The sequence below is a fragment of the Delphinus delphis genome, chromosome 19 (assembly GCF_949987515.2).
Source record: "Delphinus delphis chromosome 19, mDelDel1.2, whole genome shotgun sequence".
NCBI classification, from domain to species: Eukaryota; Metazoa; Chordata; class Mammalia; order Artiodactyla; family Delphinidae; genus Delphinus; species Delphinus delphis.
The window spans coordinates 5,026,570-5,049,413 of NC_082701.1; the positions used below are offsets into that span (position 1 = coordinate 5,026,570).

General features: G+C 49.0%; 1 protein-coding gene and 1 long non-coding RNA gene across 2 annotated transcripts in view; one reads left to right on the plus strand and one right to left on the minus strand.

The window, feature by feature from the left end:
* Positions 1-7,345, minus strand: part of LOC132414098 (uncharacterized) — an 81,394-nt gene extending 74,049 nt beyond the window's left edge. The window contains exon 1 of the long non-coding RNA XR_009516894.1: positions 7,246-7,345. This is a non-coding gene — a long non-coding RNA (uncharacterized lncRNA). The remainder of the gene's footprint in view (positions 1-7,245) is intronic.
* SOX9 (SRY-box transcription factor 9) lies at positions 4,604-10,046 on the plus strand. The gene is made up of 3 exons (XM_059996404.1): positions 4,604-5,380; positions 6,371-6,624; positions 7,178-10,046. Exons 1-3 carry the CDS (start codon positions 4,950-4,952, stop codon positions 8,020-8,022), a joined length of 1,530 nt encoding a protein of 509 aa, XP_059852387.1. The 5' UTR covers positions 4,604-4,949; the 3' UTR covers positions 8,023-10,046.
* The last annotated feature ends 12,798 nt before the right edge of the window (positions 10,047-22,844 follow it).

The window sequence follows — 22,844 nt, forward strand, 5'->3', positions numbered from 1 at the left end:
GGCTGAAGTGAGCGCCCTGACCCTGTGGAGCCGTCGGCAACCGAGGCACCGCTGCGTCGAGCGCTTATTTTATTTGTATTTTTAAAACATCAAGGCAAAAGCACCTTCAGCTGAAAATGCCTGAGAGATTTTTAAAAGAGGAAAATTGTGGAGGGACAAGAAAAAAAACACTTGGCCCAGGAAATTTCCTGCAGGCCGTTCTAGGGATGCATGCGTGGAAGCAATCCGAATGATGCGTGGCTCCCTTGTACCTTGACTAAAAACAGATATTTTCGAAAAAGTAAGGTTTAAAAAAAAAAGCGCACACTCCCTTTGGAAGCCAAGTCCCTTTGGGACTGGGACTGAGACTTCCCCACTCCGACCCCTCCATTCCCCCTCGGATACCCGGCCAGCCCTGGACTAGCTCATCCAGTCTCTTGCTTTGGCTAGGGTCCGCGCCCCCGGCCCGGCCGGGTCACAGGGGCGCACACTGACGGTTCGTGCCTCCTTCACCCGACACCTCCTCCCGTCCACCTCACCCCCTTTTCTCTTCGAAAACAGAGAGGGGAAGAAAACTGAAATGCCCCTCTCGGCCTGCAGTTTTAGGGGCGCTGAAATTATATAGTCTTGGGTGACACTGGTCGGTTAATCTCCCAGAGTAGGGCGCCCGTTTGGGGAGAAATTTACATGGAGAAACATACAGTCACATGCGTTTATGGAACGTGTTGCTGGGAGGTCTGGAGGCCTGCGATGTCCAAAGATCACATTTATTTGGCCGGTCAACAGATATTTATTGCGTACCTAACGAAGCGACCTGGGACTTTCCTCTGCTGTCTTGCTGTTGCCGTCCGGCCCAACGCTTGTCCTGGGACAAGCTTACCTGCCGCTCCTTTTCAAAGAGAACTGGTGTCCGGCGCAAAGAGCGACAGGCAAACAGGCTCCACGCCCAGTGAAAAGTGCTAATTACCGAGGAGCGGCTGGCAGCGGAGGGAGGGCCAGGGACCTAAGTGTTCCGCCAGGGACTGGGGTCTTTGACCTCAAGGGAACCAGGCCAGGGGAACTGGCACAGAGAAGGGGCATCCCTCGTCCTGAGCACTTATGTAGAAAACGTTGCCCGGGGCTGAGATCTTTGGGAGATGCTGCCGCTCTCACCCCGACCAATTTCTTCCAGGACTTGCCTCCCTGCAGAAAACGGATTTAGACACAGTGCCCACTTTTGCTAAGGAATTTTGTAGAGGGAGGTCGTGGTCCTTAATTCCCCAGGCAAAGGGAACCCCATCCGCTCACACCGTCCACCCCCATCCGAGACGGAACCCCCCCAAGACCCCCGGCGTTTGCGCCAGCCCCCCCCCCCCCACCCCCCGAGCCAGGGAAACTTGCTCAGCGCCAGCACCCCTGGGCTCCTGCCTGGGCTCCCGCGTAGGCGCGGAGGGAGATTGGCCGCCCGGGCTGGGGAAATTGAGCCCGGCGCCGGCCCCCGACGCCGAGAAGTAGAGAAGCGGTGGTGGTGGTGGTGGTGGTGGTGGTGGGGGGGGGGGGTATCCCAGACCTCGGTTTCCCGAGGTTTCCCTTAGGATCCGCTCGCACCTCCAAGGCTCCGCTCCCGGCGGCAGACCTCGCGGCGCTGGCTGCGGAGCGGGACCCAAGCGCGCGACTCGGGATCCGTGGAGTGCGGTCCATCGCCTGCCCCTTTTCTTGATCTGCGTCCTTTTCCTCCCTCAGCCCCACTAGACTGTTTAGCTCCCAGGCAGAGCGCTCTGGCTGAAACTGGGCCGACAGCCTCAGTTTCCCGATCTGTAAGCGGAACATTGTGGCACGGGTTTCTTTCCCTCGGGTTCTCTCTGACTCAGGTGCTCCGGTCGGGGACTGCGAGCGTTCTTCCCTGGGCAGGTTAGGGAGGTCAAGGGCGACGCAGAAGAGCCCCGGCAGAGAGGTGGAGGAGTGTTGGCACCCGACCGCTTGCAGAAAGGCAGGATCGCCCCCACTGGCTAATGGACGGTGCTCACGGGTCAGAATTGGCCTGGTCCCGGCACGCCGAGCAGAGGGCGACGCTTGGCACCTGGGAGCCCAGGGTCATTGTGGTCTCGGTGTCCCCGTTCTGTGCAGAACAGAAACGTCAGGCATCCCGAACGCTTTTTTTTTTTTTTTTTTTTTTTGCCCCGTGCCCTAGACACACACCTCCCAGTTCCCCTAACTGGGATGCCCAGAGGTGGATCCGCACGGGAGGGGATATCGAGTAGGAATTTCTGCCGAGATAAATCTCAGCAGCAACACGCAGTCCTGACTGAATGGAACACACCACCCCCTCTCCACCACCGTCTAAGTTTTCCGCAGTTTCTGTGTCAGACAGTTTCTGGGCTTTTGGCGCCCCCTCTGGATACAGCTAAAAACTGCAGTCCGTTTTTAAAGTCAACTGATTGTTTACCACAGGTTTTCAAAAAGATACAAAAATGCTGGCATCAAACGAACAGAAAAGGGATACACCGCGGTAACTTATGATTTAAAATGCGATATATTACGTATCTCCTATTACGTAATTGTACTAAGAATATATTATGTGTACGTATTTATCTTGACAAATATTTAGTGAAATCCTCCAAAATATCTTAAAGTCACAGTCGTCTTCACTGCCTTTATGCCAGTAAACATGGGAATTACAATAAAATGCGACTAAATACAGATGGCCTGGTTAAAACTTCTGCCCGAAGTTCTGGCCTCTGAGTCCCCTCCTGGGTCAGGTGTCTGCGAAGGCACAGTTATACGAACAACTGTCCCTCCCTAGGATACAGAAATCAGTCCATACTAACCGGGATTTTTTTCTCCTAAGAAAGGACGAAGCTGTTCTTATACTTTCCGAGCGTATTCACGGAGCCATGAATACAAGGCTATTGTATGATGTCTCTCAAACGGGTAAACAAGCTACAGGGTACTAAAGACATCCACTTGTGAGTTACATTCGTTTAAAAAGTAAATATTGTTTAACAGGTTTGTAGCTGACTACCTTCTGAAGAGTTCCATTTCCTGTAACAAATGTTGACTTCTTCAGAAAGACTTTTTTAAAACGAGATTTTAAAAAATTCTTCAAGGAAAACATTCTTTGAAATCTTGCAAGAGTGTCCGCAATTTGCAAATTAGAAATAAGAAGTCTTTGATATGATGCGGGCCGATGGACACTAACAATAATTTAATTCGGAGGCGAACATTGGCGAGAGCCAGAAAGGGGTGGGGGGAACATTTAAAACTGCATTTTCCACAGTTGTGCGTTTATTTGTGATTCTGGAGACATGTAACCCGCAGGCGACTAAGATTTTTCTTCTCTCCCAGAACAGAGAGCCAACCAAGCTCTAAGCAGTTCGTGTAAACACGAAGGTTGTGCTCAAATCACACGTGAAATACATCAGAGACACCCCCAGCCCCCTCCCCAGAACTCCGGAACGTCTGCAAGTCCTAAAGGACCCGACTAAAGTCAGGACGACAGGCGCTTCACCGCTCCAGGTGTTTTGTAAAAAAAAAAAAAAAAAAAAAAGGGCGAAAGCGGCACGACTCCACCAAAGTGAAGTGTTTTGTCTGCAGTGGTGCCCATTGGTTTGGCCTTTTCAAACCAAGGGACTGGCCTCAGCCTCGCGGCCCAGGACAGCCACATTCGCAAAGTTCGACTTCTCAAAGCCAGAGCAGTATGCAAACTCTTTCCAGGGGCAACTCTGCTGACGTTCTGATTCGACCAGAAGTGAAAAGCAGAACCTCCGAGCAGTCGCCCTGTCACGGAGGAGGGTCGGCGGGGTGGGGGGCTGGGGAGGGGACGGCTGGAGAAGGACTTGTCAGAGTTCAAGGTCGGTGAGGCGCGCGGGACGGCTCCCGCGAGCGCGGGGCTGCGGCGTCGCTGCGGCCGCCAGCCTGAGCGGGGACCTCGCTGTGGTTTTCATTGATTCCCTTTGCAGGAGCGCAGCCGAATCCCGACCAGCCGCACCAGCCCCGGCGAACCAGAGCATGTTAAATCTATTTATATGGATTATTACCGAGGAACGGCGGGCGTTGAGTCACTAAAACTTTTGCTTCGCAATACAATTTCTAAGCGCTTTCGGCGGAGGCCGGCTCCAGGCGCGGAAACTGGGCTATGATTTAAGTCAGGAGCGACAGCTTTTCGAATATGGCAAACTCCGACTAAGTCCCCGGGACCGCGGAGAAAACAACGAACAGAAATGCTTGGGGGTGGGGAGAGATCCTAGTCTACACACACACACACACACACACACACACACACACACACACACACACGGGCGCGCAAAGATTCGCGCGGAGACGGCACCGAATTCTGACATTACCAGAGCACGGCAAACTTACACACTTGGACGTCCCGGGTCCCCCGCTTTCCCCGCAGCACCCCACCCCCCCAACCCCCCACCGGCGGACCAGCGGCTGCGCTCCCCTCCCCGCTCCGCCCCTCCCCTCTCAACACCCTGCCCAGCGCCACAATCCTCCTCCCCCCCGAAGTGGATCCAATCAGCTGCCTGCCAAGCCCTGAAACCTGAAATGCCGTGCTGTGATTGGCTGACGTCTCTAAGGTGAGGGGGTGTATTTATTAAAGAGCCGCTGGGCTGGGAGTTGGAGAGCGGAGTGCGGAGCTTGAAACTGACTGGGAACTTGAGTGGCGCCGCGACTTGCCAGTTTCACTCCAGGAACTTTTCTTTGCAGGAGGAGGAGAGAAGGGGTGCAGTCGCCCCCCGCTTTTTGCTTTCTTCCCCCCCTCCTCTCCAATTCGCCTTCCCCCACTTGGAGCGGGCAGCTGCGGGCTGGCCCCCGCGCGCCTTCCTAAAAGCTCGCCGCTGCGGCCGAGTGACGCGCCAGGCTCCCCGGGAGCCGCTCGCCCCGCGTCCGGGCAGCCGAGGGGAGAGTAGCCCGCGCCTCGAGCCCCCGAGCCGCCGCGGCTTCTCGCCTTTCCCGGCCACCCGCCCCCTGTCCCGGGCCTGCGTATGAATCTCCTGGACCCCTTCATGAAGATGACCGACGAGCAGGAGAAGGGCCTGTCCGGTGCCCCCAGCCCCTCCATGTCCGAGGACTCGGCGGGCTCGCCCTGCCCTTCGGGCTCCGGCTCCGACACCGAGAACACGCGGCCCCAGGAGAACACGTTCCCCAAGGGCGAGCCGGACCTGAAGAAGGAGAGCGAAGAAGACAAGTTCCCCGTGTGCATCCGCGAGGCCGTCAGCCAGGTGCTCAAGGGCTACGACTGGACGCTGGTACCCATGCCGGTGCGCGTCAACGGCTCGAGCAAGAACAAGCCGCACGTCAAGCGGCCCATGAACGCCTTCATGGTGTGGGCGCAGGCGGCGCGCAGGAAGCTCGCCGACCAGTACCCACACCTGCACAACGCCGAGCTCAGCAAGACGCTGGGCAAACTCTGGAGGTAGGGCGGGCGCGGCAGGGTGGGTTCCGCGGCGGCGACGGGGGGCGCTGGCCGGGACCGTCTCTCCGCGCCCCGCCTCCCAGCAGGAGGGAGTTGCCGGTCCCGGAGCAGGCGGGGTGGGGCGGGGGGGAGGCGAGGGGGAGGAATGGGGACGAGGTGTAACTTGGCTCAGAGTTTGACAAAGTTCTTGGATTGCTCTTGGGGGAAAGGGGGAGGGGGTAGGTGGAGCGGGGAGGGGCGGCGGGGCGCGGGGGGCGGAAGATGGCCAGAGGAGGGGAGAACACCAGCAGGAGACTCGGTGGGAGAGGGCTGCCGGCCGGATCTCCCGCCGCAGTGAAGTTCAATCCCAAGGAATTGAAATCCGCCTCCCCCTCCCTCGAACTGCGCTCCCCCGTGAAGCCCTTCGCCCACGGAGATGGGATGCAGGGTGGGGGGAGAAGCCGAGGCTAGAGGGCCCCGTGGCAGGAAGGAGGGGCGAGAAGGGAGGCTGCTGGAAATAGGTGGGTGCAGTGTGTGTGAGTGCGGTGGCGGGGGTGGGGGTGGGCAGGAGGAGCTCCTTGCAGATTAAGTGGTTTTTCAGAAAGTTTTTAAAGGGTGTTGCGGACGGAAGGGGGGGCGGGTATAACTCCAGTAGCAAAGGCCCGGAGAGCGGGAGCCGCGGGAAGCTATTTTCATCTCCAGGGTTTCCAAACTAGGAGAGAAGGGGAGAGGGCGGGGCGGGGAGGGTCCCCTCAGGTCGGTCTAGAAGAACGGAGATTTTTGTTTATTTCTTTTCTTTTACTTTTTTTTTTAAAGAAAAGTTTCGAGTTGCGGTAGTGGTTGGAGAGCAGGGAGGAGGAAGGAAGGGGGGCTGTGTTCGAAGAAGCCGAGGGGTGGGGGTCACCTCCTCCTCCCGCCGACCTGACAGCTCAGCCGGTTTCACGGAGCCCCCCTCCCTCTCTCTCTTTCTCTCTCTCTTTTTGTCTGCTACCCCCCCCACCCCGCCCCCAGACTGCTGAATGAGAGCGAGAAGCGGCCCTTCGTGGAGGAGGCGGAGCGGCTGCGCGTGCAGCACAAGAAGGACCACCCGGATTACAAGTACCAGCCGCGGCGGAGGAAGTCGGTGAAGAACGGCCAGGCGGAGGCCGAGGAGGCCACAGAGCAGACGCACATCTCCCCCAACGCCATCTTCAAGGCGCTGCAGGCCGACTCGCCGCACTCCTCCTCCGGCATGAGCGAGGTCCACTCCCCCGGCGAGCACTCCGGTGAGTCTCCTCCCGGCCCCCACCCCGGCCTGGCCACCGCGCCCCTTCTGGCACACCCCCGGGCCCCCAGCCACCTAGTGGGCTCTGCTTAGGGACCTGGCGCTCCCTGGGGAGGGAAACACACTAACCCCTGCGCCAAGTCCCTGAAAACACACACACACACACACACACACACACACACACACACCCCAACCTAATCCCTGCACCCTAACAGTAATTTCTATTGCGGGGTAAAATGCCTTTACAGCCTTACAGGGCTTCTCCCTTTTTCTCTTTGCTCCCCCAGCCTAAAAGCACACACAGGGCTCTTGTACAAGTAGCAATTTGGTCTTCCGGACCCTCCGGGCCTCAGACCCTCCCCTGATAAAAGGAGACTGCCGAGTGTGTACCGGCGAGTTAATCATTCAGCGATTTCTGTCGGGCGCAGCGCGCCTCCCCCGCGGATACGGGACCCTTTAGCGGGGGGGGGGGGTGTCCCAGGAGGGTTCCTGAGACTAAAGCCTCCGTACAGCCCTGGTTGATTGCCCTGTGTTTCTTCCTCTATCGTCCTCAGGGCAATCGCAGGGTCCACCGACGCCACCCACCACCCCCAAAACCGACGTGCAGCCGGGCAAGGCTGACCTGAAGCGAGAGGGGCGCCCACTGCCAGAGGGGGGCAGACAGCCCCCCATCGACTTCCGCGACGTGGACATCGGCGAGCTGAGCAGCGACGTCATCTCCAACATCGAGACCTTCGACGTGAATGAGTTCGACCAGTACCTGCCGCCCAATGGCCACCCGGGGGTGCCGGCCACGCACGGCCAGGTCACCTACACGGGCAGCTACGGCATCAGCAGCACAGCTGCCACCCCGGCGGGCGCTAGCCACGTGTGGATGTCCAAGCAGCAGGCGCCGCCGCCGCCCCCGCAGGCGCCCCCGCCGGCCCCGCCGGCGGCCCCGCAGCCGCCCGCGCAGGCGCCCCCCCAGCCGTCCGCGCAGGCGCCCCCGCAGCCGCCCGCGCAGGCGCACACGCTGACCACGCTGAGCAGCGAGCCGGGCCAGGCCCAGCGAACGCACATCAAGACGGAGCAGCTGAGTCCCAGCCACTACAGCGAGCAGCAGCAGCACTCGCCTCAGCAGATCGCCTACAGCCCCTTCAGCCTCCCGCACTACAGCCCGTCCTACCCGCCCATCACCCGCTCGCAGTACGACTACACTGACCACCAGAACTCCGGCTCCTACTACAGCCATGCGGCGGGCCAGGGCTCCGGCCTCTACTCCACCTTCACCTACATGAACCCGGCGCAGCGGCCCATGTACACCCCCATCGCCGACACCTCCGGGGTCCCTTCCATCCCGCAGACCCACAGCCCCCAGCACTGGGAACAGCCCGTCTACACACAGCTCACCAGACCTTGAGGAACGCTTAGAGAGCGACGATGGCCGCCATGATCGTAAAAAGAACCCAAGAAATAACGCAACCAACCAGAATTTCCTTTGGACATTTTTTTTTTTTCTTACCTTTAAAGACATGTACGCTGAAGGCAAGTCGAACTCAGATTACAAGACAGAAACATTGACTATCCAAACGCATTACCACCTTGTTGTGAATCAGTGGCCAGGCCACTCTTGGCTAGACGGACCAGCAGAACCGACGGGAAACTGGACTGGAAACCTTCAAAGCAAGCGTGGAGGGTGATGGAGATTCGTGTGACCAGTTGGCTCAGTCTCTCTGCCTGTTTGGACTTTGTAATTATTTTTTAGCAGTAATTAAAGAAAAAAGTCCTCTGTGAGGAATATTCTCTATTTTAAATATTTTTAGTATGTACTGTGTATGATTCATTACCATTTTGAGGGGATTTATACATATTTTTAGATAAAAAAAATTAAATGCTCTTATTTTTCCAACAGCTAAACTACTTAGTCGAACAGCGTGCCCTAGCTTTTCTTGCAACCAGAGTATTTTTGTACAGATTTGCTTTCTCTTACAGACAAACAGACAAAAAAAAAAAGTGTGTGTGTTGTATTAACCTACAGAAGCCACAGATTTGTGTTACGTGATCAGTTTGGGGGGTTAGCTTTGCTTAATTCCTCAGGCTTTCTGATTCAAGGAGGAGTTGCCTTAGAAAAATCAAGGCCTTACTTTGCAAATACGGAAGTAAACAATAGTCTAGAGACGATTTGGTAAGCATTTGGTAAGCTTTATCATATATATGTTTTCTAAACGAGAAAAACACCTTAAAGCCTTAAAACCACGCTGCTGGAAAATCCTTGTGCCCTCTTCTAGTGCATTTACCCTCCTGTGTTTGCTCGCTCACCGCAACCTTAAGAAAGAAGCAAAAAGCAAGCAAAGGAGACGAAATCTGTTTGGGGAATGTTTCAGCAGCCAATACTGTGCCCCAGCACACTGCCCCCTGGTTGCCTGCCCGGGCCCCATGTGGAACACAGATGCTAGAATCCTCTCACTTACACTGTCACCTGTGCCTCTCTGAAAACCAGCAGTTAACTTCAAGACATTCCATGTGCTAAGATTATTTATTTTGTAAGGAGAGGTTTTAATTAAAAACAACAAAAAAATCTTCCTCTTTTTTTTTTTAATTTTTTAAATTTACCTTCTTTAAAATAGGTTGTTGGAGCCGCGTCCTCAAAGGGTATGGTCATCTGTTGTTAAATTATGTCCTTAACTGTAACCAGTTTTTTTTATTTATCTCTTTAATCTTTTTTTTTATTAAAAACAAGTTTCTTTGGATTCCTTGTCCTAGATTTGTATAAATGCCTTTTTGTCTGTCCTTTTTTTTTTTCCTCTTTGTTGTTTTGTTGAAAACAAACTGGAAACTTGTTTCTCTTTTTGTACAAATGAGAGTTTGCAGATGTAGTGTATCACTGAGTCATTTGCAGTGTTTTCTGCCACAGATCTTTGGGCTGCCTAAACTGTGTGTGTGCGCGTGTGCGTGTGTGCGTGTTGTGACTCAATGTGTCAAAAGCGTGTGTCATCGATGTTCCCCTTCGTTTTCTCTTGGAGAGGGGGAGGAGCGGGGAGGGGGGTCAGCCCACTGACAGACCTTAATTCTTAATTCTGTGGCTGGGGAGTGAGGATTGCTTTTTAAAAAAGACAGCAAACTTTTTTTTTTATTTAAAAAAAGATATATTAACAGTTTTAGAAGTCAGTAGAGTAAAATCTTAAAGCACTCTTATAATATGGCATCTTTCCATTTCTGTATAAAAGCAGATCTTTTTTTAAAAAAAATATTCCTGTAACTTAAGAAACCTGGCATTTAAATCATATTTTGTCTTTAGGTAAGGTTTGGTTTGTGTTTGTGTTTTGTTTGTTTTGCTTGTTTTCCCCCCCAAACCTTTTGTTTTCTCTGTGAAACTTACCTTTCCTTTTTCTCATCCTTTCTTTTTTTTGTATATTATTGTTTACAATAAATATACATTGCATTAAAAAGACAATGGCCTGTGGACTTACTCATCTGGTTCTCCTGTTAAAAGGATGGTTTGAAGAATTGGGGCACCAAAGGGACCATGACATCCCAATCATTGTGATGTTCTTTATTTTGTATGCGCACTTTTGACAATCCTAAAACCTGCTCTGAAGAAAAGACTGTGTCCCCAAAACTCAAAGCAGAAAAATCTTGAAAAGTGCCACCCCCTTAGGTCACATAGAGAATTACATGGCCGTAGCTGCCATTCTGGCAAAGATGTTTGTTGTGGTTTTAACACCCTCATGCTTCAGGGCAAAAGCTGCTCGCTTGAAGAAGTCAGAGGGGGAATATTAGCCCTGAAATCAGTAGCTTGTCAGAAGACAGAATGCCAAAGGGGGTTAGAGCAAACCTTCTGTGATTATGAACACATAGTAAAGAAACGGGGTGTCCATTGAAAAGGCAAAGGAAGCCAAAGTAAAACTGTCTGAAGGAGACCAGGGGGAAATCTGTCCCATTAAGTCTCCTTTATCTGCAGACACAACGACATGAGATTCCCTTCTTTTTCTGTTCCCTCCAGTTTAACTCATTCTGAGAAGATGCAAAGCCATCGTAGAAGTAGTAAGACCTAATCCTATTTTCCTTGGCCTCAGTTACATGGGAGTTTCCAGGATCAGAGAATCGTTCAGGTCATTTTTCATTAAACAGATGAAATCACTCCTTCCCTCCCACCCCCAACACTGAGACACCCCACCTCCCCCTGACACACACACACCCCAAGCTGATTGGGGAAGTGATTTTAAGGGGGTGAGTCTGCATTCTCATCTCAGGCTGGTTTCACTACTGGGCCCACGTCTCTGACAGTCTTAACCAGCGTCCAAACTTGGTTATTACGTCACATTGTCTGTTTTTGCTTATGGGATTCCTGGCTTGTGTCCCACGCGAGGATCATGGCAACCAGGAACATGGTAGTTATCGAATCGAGGCAACATTATACTCTCCTCCTTTGCAAATTCCTTCAACAAACACTGATTGAGGGCCTGTGACCTGCGGGGTGCTGTGCAAATCCCTCCCTGCCCACCCCCCCTCACCCAGACGGCAGACTGTTCCTTGTTTGTGCCGTAGTATCCCTTCACTCAGGCCCAGAGTCTATCCTCCATGGGTACAAAATCTCTATTTTTCCCCCTTGCCAAAACTCACAGCGTCCTTTTTAAAAGTCTCCGTACTGTTCATTAGTTCTCGTACACCCTTATGTGCCCTAAGCCTGTTGTCAATTAAAATCAACATATTCCATCCCATCACGACCACCCCTTTCCCCAAACCTCTACCGTTTGTCAGATTGCTCTCTCTTCTCCTAGAAATGTGCTCTTTTCCTCAGTGTGTGAACTTTGGCAGACTTTCTTAGAGCCAGAATGTTCTGCTGAGACATAAACTTGCTAGGTGACCTAGGGCAAGTCTCTTACTTTCCTGTTCCTCGGTTTCCCTTTTTGTTAAGAACGTTTATAATCCCTCCCTCATGAAACAGGGTTGTTTTTAGAGCAGTTTTTAGCAGGGAGCGGCCTGGGAATTGACTGCATCAGAATTGACGGGTCTCTACAGGATTCCTCCTACGTTAGAACAAGAAGGAAAGGGCAGAAAGGTTTTCACAAGCTCCCCAGGTGGGTCTGATACACAGGAAAACACAACAGACACTGGAGTGCAGAGCATGCCTCTGAATCTGCTCACCCCCATCCGCCGGATCTGGTCAAAGCCCAAGATCACCAGATTATAAAATACGTTAGAGGAATTTTTATTCTAAATCCAGAAATGCAGAGCTTATCACCTTGACAACAAGATCTTGATTGGAAACAGCAGAGTCCTCCAGACCAGAAAAAGCTTGTATGCAGATCCAGGGTTATTTGTTTATTTGTACTCAAAATAAAAGCTCTCTCTCTCTTAACTATTTTTACAAAAAGCGAATTTTTTAGCAAAATGGGATAAACAAAAGGGAACTGAAAAAACTCATTTACAATCAGTCTTTTGCACTATTATTAAAATGGAACTTATGGATTAGTTTGAGCTGTGTGTTTGACTTTCTCACCTCAACGCCATCCCATCCCTCCCCTTCCCCTGATTTCCCAAATGAACATTTCTGAGGCACCACGGTGGCACTTTTTAAATTAAATGAATGGATGAACTATTGCTATACCAGAGATGGATTTCCTATGATGCTAAAGAAGTTTAAGCTTGCACAGGCTCCTTTGAAGGCCCTGTACTTAAACTTATATTTTTAAAATTTATATTCTTTTCTTAAAGAGCTCACCCCTCAAAAAAAAAAAAAAGCTTCAGGCCCCACAAAACCTAGGTCTGCCCCTGACTACAGCTGTTGGGCAGCAAACCATGACATCAGAGGCTGCAGACAAGATGCTTTTCTTTCTGTTCTCAGCAGTGCCCAATACACAGTAGGTGATTAATAAATACCAACCTTTTATCATATCCACGGACCTGATGGCAATGCCACAGAACAGGTTATTGGGAACCTATACCATAGCATTCTACCTCTTGACCTTACACGATTTTCTTATCCCTCTGAGACTCAAATGATTCTCATTTCTCGAATGATACTGTCTCGTGGGCATAATAGAGATTAAATGAAATAAAGCCCACAAGAAATGTTAATTACCTGTCCTCGCTCATTCTTTCACTTCCCTCTTCCTACTCATTTCTCTTTTTTCCTTTCTTACACCACCTTTCCCCTGTGTTTTCTTAGGATCTCCCATTGCTTCTTGCAGCTGAAAAAAAAGTTTGCTGGGCCCTGACTGGGCTACTCTTTTTCCATCACTCACAGACTAGGCCTGACTCTGGATATCTGAAGAAGAATCATTTTTAGACCAATACAACATGGGACAGGCAATGTCATATGTGCATTTATTTAAAACAACCAGGCAAAATGTGAGGCAATATGAACATTCCCTTGTAGTTTACTGCTAGATACGTTTCTTGAAATTTCAGGACTTTATGCTGAACTTAATCCAGTTACCGTAATTTCATGCTGCCGTATTCCACTTTAGGAAGATGTATACTCCTCATTCTTCTCCTAAACATTTTTGGAACATCTCCTGTGGGTCAGGATTCAGCAGTGAACAAGATAGAGATAACCCATGCCCTCATGGGGTTTCCATTTTGGAGTGAAGAAGACAGGCGAAAACAAATAGTACTCCTTGATATTTTCTTGTTCACGTGCTATGAAAAAAAATGCAACTCATTAGGGCCATTTGGGAGGTTACTGTAGCCATCCAGGTGAAAGATGATGGTGGCCTGGTCTAGAATGGCGGAGGGTCAAGGTAGATGATGGATTTAGGAATAACTTTGGTGGGACCTTCATGAACTCGCTTTTTCTCTCCTGATCTCCATCCATTTTTCACTGACATGAAATTTACTCTGACCCAATTTACATAGAGGGGACCCACTCTATCTTAGCCATTCCCTCCTGCCCACCAAGAATAATCTTGTACTAGTCTCTCTACTTCTTGATAAAATACAGATTCATGTATCTCACAATCTTCTTTTTCACCAGAGACATCAAGAGAAGGATCCAGTCCCTGGAATCCAAGAGGGTCTCCTGATCTCCAGAGACTTGGTTACGGCACCCCACAGGTTTATGGAATCAGAAATTTGGAAGGTGTGATGAGACGTCTTTTAGTTTGGTTGGACTCTCATTGCAAAATTCCTTTATCAGCATCTCAGTTGTTGAATGACTCCTCAGTGTTTCCTAGAAGGCTTGCATTGATTGACAGTTCACTTGTCCTATCAGGGAGATTTTTGATGCTGGAAAATCTGATCTCTGCAGTTTCCATCCCATTGTCCAAGGTGACCCACCTCTACACCAACATGATATGAGTCTTGTCTTTCTTCCAAATGACACACCTTCAACTATTTGTACAGTTTTCAAGTTTTCTTTTAGTTTTTTTTTTTTTGACCGTGTTAGAATTTCCAATACATTTTACATTATGATATGGTTCCCAAGCCCTTTCATATCTTGCCATTTTTCTTTGCGTGTACTTCACTTACCCAAATTTCTCTCAATTTAGCATGCCCAGAATTACTTCCAGGACTCCAGATATGGTTTGACTAATATGGAATACAAACAGATTCACCCCTTTTGTCATCGGAAATTGTGCTTCTATTAATTTAAATTGTATTTGTTGTTGTAGTAGCCAAATCACCAGGAAGTCCTCACCAATCCTGTCATTGTGCAACTGAGTTTTTGAACTCAGTTACCAAGATTTACATTTACCTCTCTCTTGACGGGAGAGTGACATACACAGATTCAACCGAAGGAAAAAGAGGAAAAGGGACTGACATCATGGACCCCTACTTTGCCAGGCACTGTGACATGTTTTATATACATGATCTCTTTTAATCCATTTAATAACCCTTAGAGACAGGTGTTATTATTACAGTTATATTAAGTAGGAAACTGAGGTTCAGAGAGATTAAGCAATGAACCTAAGGTCACGTAACTAGTGAACATTATAGACAGTTAGCATGGACTCCCCCACCCCACAGCCTGTCTCCCCTGCCCCCCAACCTAGTCCTGTTTTCAAAAGAGAATTTGAAATAGAGTTTTTAATGGAGAAAGGAGAATAAATTCTTTTGTTGTAGATTATGTCACAGGGAATATCTTTAAAGCAAAATCTGACCTACGACACACATCCCCACAGCCATAGTTCAAAACCTTCCAATGGCTACCTATTCGCTTGGAATAAAATCCAAATCCCTTATCATAGGCTATCATGTCCTACTCCAGGGGTTTGCAAATTATAGCCCACAGACCAAATTCGGCCCACCACCTACCGTCGCAAATAATGGTTTATCAGAACATAGTCACACCCATTAACTTACATACTATGAACGCGACTTTCATGCTATAATAGCAGAATAAGTAGTTGCAACAGAGGTCTTGGCCGGCATGGCTTAAAATATTCACTAGATGATCTTTACAGAAAAGCTTCGCTGACCCTTTTTCTACAGAGTCCAGCCCTTGCCTATTTCTGTGACCTCGTCTCTTACCATCATCCTCCTTATTCCCTATGTTGCCACCCTTCTGCTTTCTTTCTCGTTCTCGAATCTGCCAAGTTCTTTGCCACTTAAGGGCCTGTGCACTTGCTACTTCCTCAGCCTAAAAGCACCCTTTCATCAGAATTTTTGGTTGTTTCCTTCCCATTTTTCAGATCTCACCTCAAACATCACCTCTGCCAAGAGACCTTACCTGACCGTCCCAGATCAAAGAGCCCACACAGCTATCGCCCCAGTCGCTCACTCATTTTTCTGTATATTTTTGTAACACCATCACTTCCTGGAATGATCTTCGCCGTTTACGTTCCTCTCCTCTGACTAAGGCTTTGAACTTTGCTTTGTAACCAACTTACCTCTAGTACCTAGAAAAGTGTCTGATGCATAACAGGGGCTCAGAAATTGTTTACTGATGAATTCATTAAGATTTCAAGTCGTTTTTATTGCCCAAGATTCTGAGGTAGGAATTGAGAATTAGGGGTTCAAAGGCCAAAAGTCATCGATTACTCTGTAATTAAATCATAAATTTAGTGAACATTGGATGAGCATTCGCTACGTGCCAGATAGGATTTGGGGACTCCACAAGGAATAAGAGAAGGAACTCACAGGAAAAGGATGGAGGTAAAGTAATTAAACCAACAGTAGTGTTGAGTGTTAAGTTAGAGGTGTGCCCAGAATCCTATACAAACACAGAAGCTGGAAGCAGAGGGAGCCTTCTGGAGGAGGAGGTCGATTAGCTGAGGGGAGACATTTCAGACACAGAGAGGGGACTTTCTGAAGCAAGAAAATGGAGATTGGAAACAGATTTGCACTTGGGGACAGCTACAAGTTGGTTTGGTGTGACTAGGACTGGATGTGGGTAGGTAAATGGCAGAGAAGTAGTTGAGAGATAAGCAAGGGTAGAGTCATAGGGAACTTTAGGAGGCTTTTAACCAGGGTGGGCACAAGAGCAGTTGTGTGCTTTAAAAAGTTGGGGTGGCATCATTCCAGCCCAGACTTTTTTTTTTTTTTTTTTTTTTTGCGCGGTACGCGGGCCTCTCACTGTTGTGGCCTCTCCCGTTGCGGAGCACAGGCTCCGGACGCGCGGGCTCAGTGACTGTGGCTCACGGGCCCAGCCGCTCCACGGCACGTGGGATCTTCCCGGACTGGGGCACGAACCCGTGTCCCCTGCATCGGCAGGCGGACTCTCAACCACTGCGCCACCAGGGAAGCCCCCAGCCCAGACTTTTGACTTTGCTGTCAAAATCCAAGAACAGGGAGACCACTTAGGAGTCTCTTGTTCAGTCTACTGGGGAAGAGTGAAAGCCTGAGCTGAGATCAAGGCAGTGGCACTAAAAATAGAGAGAGGATGACGGCTCTGAAGAGACTCAAGGGGTTGAGGTGGAAGGGTGTGAAAACTGGTGGGATATAGACACAGAGGATGAAGTGCTCTGTGCTCTGTGCTCTGTGCTCTGTCTTCAGCGTCAAGGTGAGAGGTGGTACCATTTAACCAACATTGGAATATAGGAACATGCTCTGAGATGCTCAGTGGGTACTTGGACAGACATGCCAGCTATAATATTGAGCAAACACAGCACGTGTATTGTGATCAACACGCAGCTGTATTTTTGCCTTTACTGCCTCTTTAGACTTTATTCCAGAGCTGGGATCTTCCCTTGGCCCTGAGTGATCCTTGAGGGTGGCACTGGGAATGGGGGCCATAAGAACGGGACTTTTCCCAACATTCTCAGAAAATCAAAAGTCCTCTGGTTATTTAGTGAAACAATAAATAGTCTTGCTTCAGTCCGTGAAATGTCCCATCCCGGGGAATACCTCAACGGCTTAATATTAAATCTTCTCCCTCCTCAACTCATGACTGTTTCAGGATGGAAAGCTGGAGTGGGGAAGAGGGATGGCCCTACCCTTCTCTGTACATCCCGTCTGCTGTGTTCTGTCTGCCCAACAGATTCGAAGGGGATTGGACAGGTAGGGGAGACGAGGAAAGGGAAGGGAAGGGGACTTGTATCTGGATGGCATCACACTCTTGGGTCCTCGTAGATGGTTAAAGCTGGTATCCCTGGTGGGCCAGGCTCTTGATCAGAGCCGGTTCTTTTTCTCCTGGGGCACTTTTAGGATTCCTTATTCATGCAGTTGTCTTAACTCAGAAAGATACACTGCTATTCAAACTGGTAGTTTTCAACCCTTACCCCACTTCTGAGAATACCTCCGGCCTCGTCCAGCAGTGAGGTCTCCTTGCCCCTGCAGGAGACTCTGCTACGCCGGACCTAAGGTGCCCCCGTGCTTTGCTCTCTCTCCCAGAGAAGCACGTTAGGTAAGTGGAAACACACCACTCAGCCAGGAGAAGTCAGCACCTCTCACATCTCACCCAAGTTACCTAGACTCTTGAGTCAGGCGCCATTTCTCTGTGTTCCCCACCTATAAAAAGTCATTCCAAAGCTTTACGAGCAACCTCTTTAAAGGTCCCTTTGCTAAACTTAGGGTTAGTGAATACCACCACCCCACCTCTCCATCGAAGACAAGATGAATATCCATTGCATGGCGTCCACTCTCCAAAAACCAGCCTTCACAGATTTTCTTCTCCCTTTCTGATCCACACCTCCCTTATTTTCTAGAGGCAATTTTTTTTAAATGACATACTATGAAATGCATAGCTCTTAAGCGTATAACTCAATAATTTTTGATAAACGAATACCTCTGAACAGCAACCACCCGATCCAATTATAGGACATAACCATCACCCCAGCAAGTTCTCTCATTCCCTCTTAATCCCCATCTCCCATAGACAACCACTGGTCTGATTTCTAACACCACACATTAGATTTACCTGTTCTTGAACTTCATACAAATGGAATCATATAATATGTACCCATTTATATCTGGCTTCTTTTGCTCAACAGAATTTCTATGAAATTCGTCAATGCTTTTGCGTGCATTCAGTTCATTCTTTTCTCTTGCTGAGTAGTATTCCATTGTATGAATAAACAACTGTGTGTTTATCCATTTTCCTCGTGATGGACATTTGGATTTCTTTTTTTTTTTTAGTTTGAACTCTTGTGAATAAAACTAATATAAATGTCTCTTGGGAAAACACCTAGAAATGTTATTGCTGGGTCATAGAATAGATAAATGCTCAGCTTTGTAAGAAACTTCAAAACCATTTTCCAAAGTGCGTAAATCATTTTACACTCCCACAAGCAACTCAAGAGTAGTCCAGTTCCTCTATATCAATACCAACATTTGTTGTCAGATTTTAAAATGTTGACACCTGTTTCTGCAAGTGTGAAATGGCATCTCATGCTTTTAATGTGCATTTCCAATGACCTCTCTTCCTCCAAGACCTGTGTAACTCCCTTGCACGTTGTTTTGCATTACAGAATTCATATGACATCAGATCTGACGACCTCCTACTCTTTTGGAACCCAGATGTTTATTTCCTTTCACTGGATGGGAAGGGTTTGAATATCCATTTTTCTTATGGCTTTTCATTTTTGCAGCTGCCTCGGCACTGTATGAATCCGGCTAGAGCCATACAGGGCATGCCAAGCACTGTGAGGGAGCCGACTGTGCTGGCTTTCCAGGTCCATCTGGAGATTAATAGGGCTGGGAATCCAGGAGCATCTAATGGGGGGCTCTTAGCTCCTTTACAGGCAGCTTGGGAGGGTGGAGGAGGTCAGGATAAGGGAGGGAAATGTGAAAACCCAAATAAACGTCTGAACTTCTAGGTGGTGCTTATTCAAGTTACGCCCAATTCTCCGACCTGTGGGGAGCTAACCCACATCTATGCAGATAAGGGACCTTACAGAAAGACGGTGTTTGTGGGGCTTTCATACTTTATAGCTTAAAGCCCCTAGAAAGGGTGAGATTTGCTCCTATTCTGAGTGTCCCATGTCTCCGTAAATTCAGCAAACAAGAGTCACTTCTTTTCTAGGGTCCCCCAAAACAGAGATAGGGCAAGGAGTCTGGAGCCTCATTTTCCCTTAAGCCCGAGACCCCTGAATCCCAGAACGGTCATGTCTTAGTCCCCATCTGCCCAGTCAACAGATCTGCTTCTCTCCAGAACCAATTTTGAAAGTCCCTGAAATTTCTGAAGCCGTCACTGAACATGAACACACATCTGACCTCTGAGTTGATTTCATCACCCAGCTGGCCCCTGTCTGAACCCCTGCCTCCATGGAGAATTCTTGAAATCCATCCTATTCTCCACCTGCAGCTGTTTTCTGGGATTTGAAAAAAAAAAATGATACAGCATTTTTAAGTCTCCCCAGTGTCCCTGCTCCTTGATTTCCTATTCCCACCAAGACTCTTTCCACTCCAATTTTCAACTGTGTCATCTGGTCATTTTGATTCAATCATAGTGCGAGTGGTTAAATCTTTTTTTTTTTTTAATTTATTATTACTTTTTGGCTGCGTTGGGTCTTCATTGCTGCGCGCGGGCTCTCTCTAGTTGCGGCGAGCGGGGGCTACTCATTGCGGTGCCTTCTCTTGTTGTGGAGCATGGACTCTCAGCACACGGGCTTCAGTAGTTGTGACATGCGGGCTCCGTAGCTGTAGCTCGCGGCCTCTAGAGCACAGGCTCAGTAGTCGTGGCACACGGACTTAGTTGCTCCGTGGCATGTGGGATCTTCCTGGACCAGGGCTTGAACCCAGGTTCCCTGCATTGGCAGGCAGATTCTTAACCACTGCGTCACCAGGGAAGTCCCAGTTAACTCTTGAAACCAAGCCTGCACCTCATGCCAGACAGCAAAATTAAGATGGCAGGAAAGTAACTTGAGCCAACAGAGTATCCGAAATCAGCCATGAGCAGTAGCAGATCCATGAACATGAGGCCAAATGAAATTCAGCTGTCCAGCTAGGGGCCGGCACCCGTAGCTATTAATCAAACCAGTCCTCATGGGCACAAAGTATAGAAAGAACTGTCTTGCTCTGGTCTACCCAGCCACATTGCTCAAGAGGTCATAATCATCAAGACAGCAAATGTTTCTCATTTACCACCTGACAGGCTCAATGCTAGAAGCCAGTGGTACAGAGGGACCTCACACCTAGTAGGGAGAGATCCCCGTTCAACAAGGATATTTAATAAATTATGGAGAGTTCTGTTCCTGGATTAAATTTAGTCCAGGGAGTTCAGTGAAAAAAAAAAATAGAGCTTAGAGTCAGGAGTTCCCTAGTTTCTAAATGTCTTCGTCTGAATGCATATTGCTTTTAAATACCAAATGAAAAATGCAAGATTCTTTCATCCATAAATAACTTGATTACCAGAAAAATAAAATCAATATCCTGGTTTGTAGAGCCATCTTCCATTTGATGGGCGTTTAGATTATCCTATGGGGCCACGTGGTCACACGTACCCTCCGTGTTATACTTTATTACAACTTTAGCGATTTAACGGAAACTCTAATTCCCGTTCATGACTGAAGGTGGAGTGGCAAATTCCTCGCCTTCCCAGAAGCTCCGTCTGGTCTCGTATGAGAGCTACATCCTTCCCCCACGTTGCCACATTTTCCCCTCTTGATTTCTGCCCAGCCCAAAAGACCCTCTGGAGATGCAGCCCAATAGCTTTTGACAGGGAGCCAGTGATTATGACTAAATGTCGTTTCTGCTTATTCAGTGTACCATCCTGGTCAATCGTGGACAAAAATGACATGGTGTGCCAACTTGCTGTCAACTTGATGTGCCAAGACACTGACAAAATACAGGTTTCAACAAAGTTGGGGGATTTATATGATGTGGAAGAAGGAAGAGCCACCCTGCACAGTTAACTACCAGCCTCAGTGAGGGGGCTTCTTTGCACATCTTCTCCTGATACATTAAAAGGTAATTCCATCTGTCTTGCAGTCTGGCTTGGAGAGTAAGGAGGGGAGGAAGGGCATAGGGTCGACGTGATGACCTGCGGGGTGGGCAACAGCTAAGCTGAGGACATTATTTTGGGTGATACCCGCCCCGCCTGGGAGCAGAATCTTGACAGACTGCAAGCCCCTCAGGCGAGGACCCACCCCACAAGCTGCTGTGGTCCTGCCACAGCTGTTTCCGTTTTTTATGACGATTTTCTCCGCGTTTCATTTTTCCAGGCCAAAAAGAAGCTCAGGGGGGCCCATCTGTTTCTCTCTTGTGCTTTTCCCTGTTCCCAGAAGCAAAGCAGACGCAGGCACGTGTGCACACACACTCCACACCAGGCACCACAAACTCCTCTCAGGACAACAAAGAACGGAACCACCAGTGAACACTCTCCACCCTGATGACATTCCAGGCACCTGTGAGGAGAGGCGTCCCTGGGAGAGGAGGTGGTGTCCTCAGAAAACTTTAAAGGAAGGGTGTCTGCTGACAGCAGCCTCAGATGCAGGAGCAAACCTTCCCCTGAAAACAACCGCTTTTCTTCCTAGGAGAACTTGCAGGTTTTTGTCTTGATTTTACTTTAACTTTTCTACTAAAAACAAAAACAGAAAAACGAACAAAAACGGGCCTAATGGTTTCAGCCCGCAGTGAAAATTCACTCAAATTCCAGAAAGCCTAAGAGAAATTATGCCATCAGGTTTAGGAAAAGTTAGAAACGAGTTGAAAGACCAACTTGCCCCTCAAGAGAGAAAGGATTAGTGTCATCCCTGAAAAGGGCCCTGAAAGAGCTGGGCGATGTCTCTAAGGCCCCAGGGACAAAGCTAGGGCTTTGAGGTTGCCGTCACACTGAAATACCCAAACCGGACTTTTTATGATTATTTTTCCTTCACTCTGTGGCAGGAGGATATCTCCATGTTCTCCACCTAGAAGAGCTGTTGCCTCTCATGCCGAAGTTGGTAGAATTCCCTCCTTGCTTCTGCTGTCATCGGAGTTTTCTGGAACACGAACTTTCTTATGTTTCTGGATCGTTCAAGAACCTCCAGCACTGGATCCTCAGAACAATGTCAGCCACGTAAACCTTTCGATTCTTTTAAGCCCTGCCCCTCCTCCTTCCCCAACGGATCCGCCTCCAGTCATGTCTCTCGATAATCTGTCCTCCACCCCCATCACAGTGCTGGGTCATTCATCCTTGTACATCGGGGTTTCTCAGCCTCAGCACTATGGACGTTTTGGGGGTGTGGGGGAATGTCCCGTGTATTATAGCGTGTTTAGCAGCATCCCTGGCCTCTACCCACTCAGTTGCAGTAACATCACTCCCCAGCTGTGACAACACTTAATAGTCACTAGGTATTGCCAAATGTCCCCTGGGGCAGGGGAACAGTTGCCTTGGTCTACAGCCATTGCTGCCGGTCGATGTTCTTGTGATTCTTGGTCTAGAGCATACTCCTACTACCTCCCCTCCTTATTTAAATCTTTGAAGACTTGAGTCATGTCCTCTGAAGACCTTGAGTGAGTCACTGCTGAGCTGGTGTATCCTATGCCTTTTCCATGCTACCTCGATAACACACAGGTATTTACCTGCATTTTACATTTGCTTTGTCATTGCTTCCCAACTGTTTTATGTGGGTTTGTTTATTTTTTACAGCAATGGTTTTCAAGCTTATAGATGACTAGAGTTGTGCCTTACATTTTTTCTTTTTGGAATCCCCTGTAGCACTTAGCAATTAATACAGTGTTGCATTGATCACAGAGTACATGGCACATATTAAGCCCTCGATAAATATCGGTGAAAGGAAAGAAGGAAGGAAGGGATAAAGGAAAGAAAGAAGGAGGGAGGGAGGAAGGAGGGAGGGAAGGAAGGAAGGAAGGAAGGGGAGAGGTGAGGGAGAAAAAATATTTAGTATCTTCTTGTAGAAGGAGAGAATGAATGGT

Bases quoted from the DNA above. Each gene is read 5' to 3' on its own strand.
- SOX9 (XM_059996404.1), top strand. From the start codon at position 4,950: ATGAATCTCCTGGACCCCTTCATGAAGATGACCGACGAGCAGGAGAAG. The intron at 5,381-6,370 runs GTAGGGCGGGCG...CCCCGCCCCCAG, and splicing joins ACGCTGGGCAAACTCTGGAG to ACTGCTGAATGAGAGCGAGA. The intron at 6,625-7,177 runs GTGAGTCTCCTC...TATCGTCCTCAG, and splicing joins CTCCCCCGGCGAGCACTCCG to GGCAATCGCAGGGTCCACCG.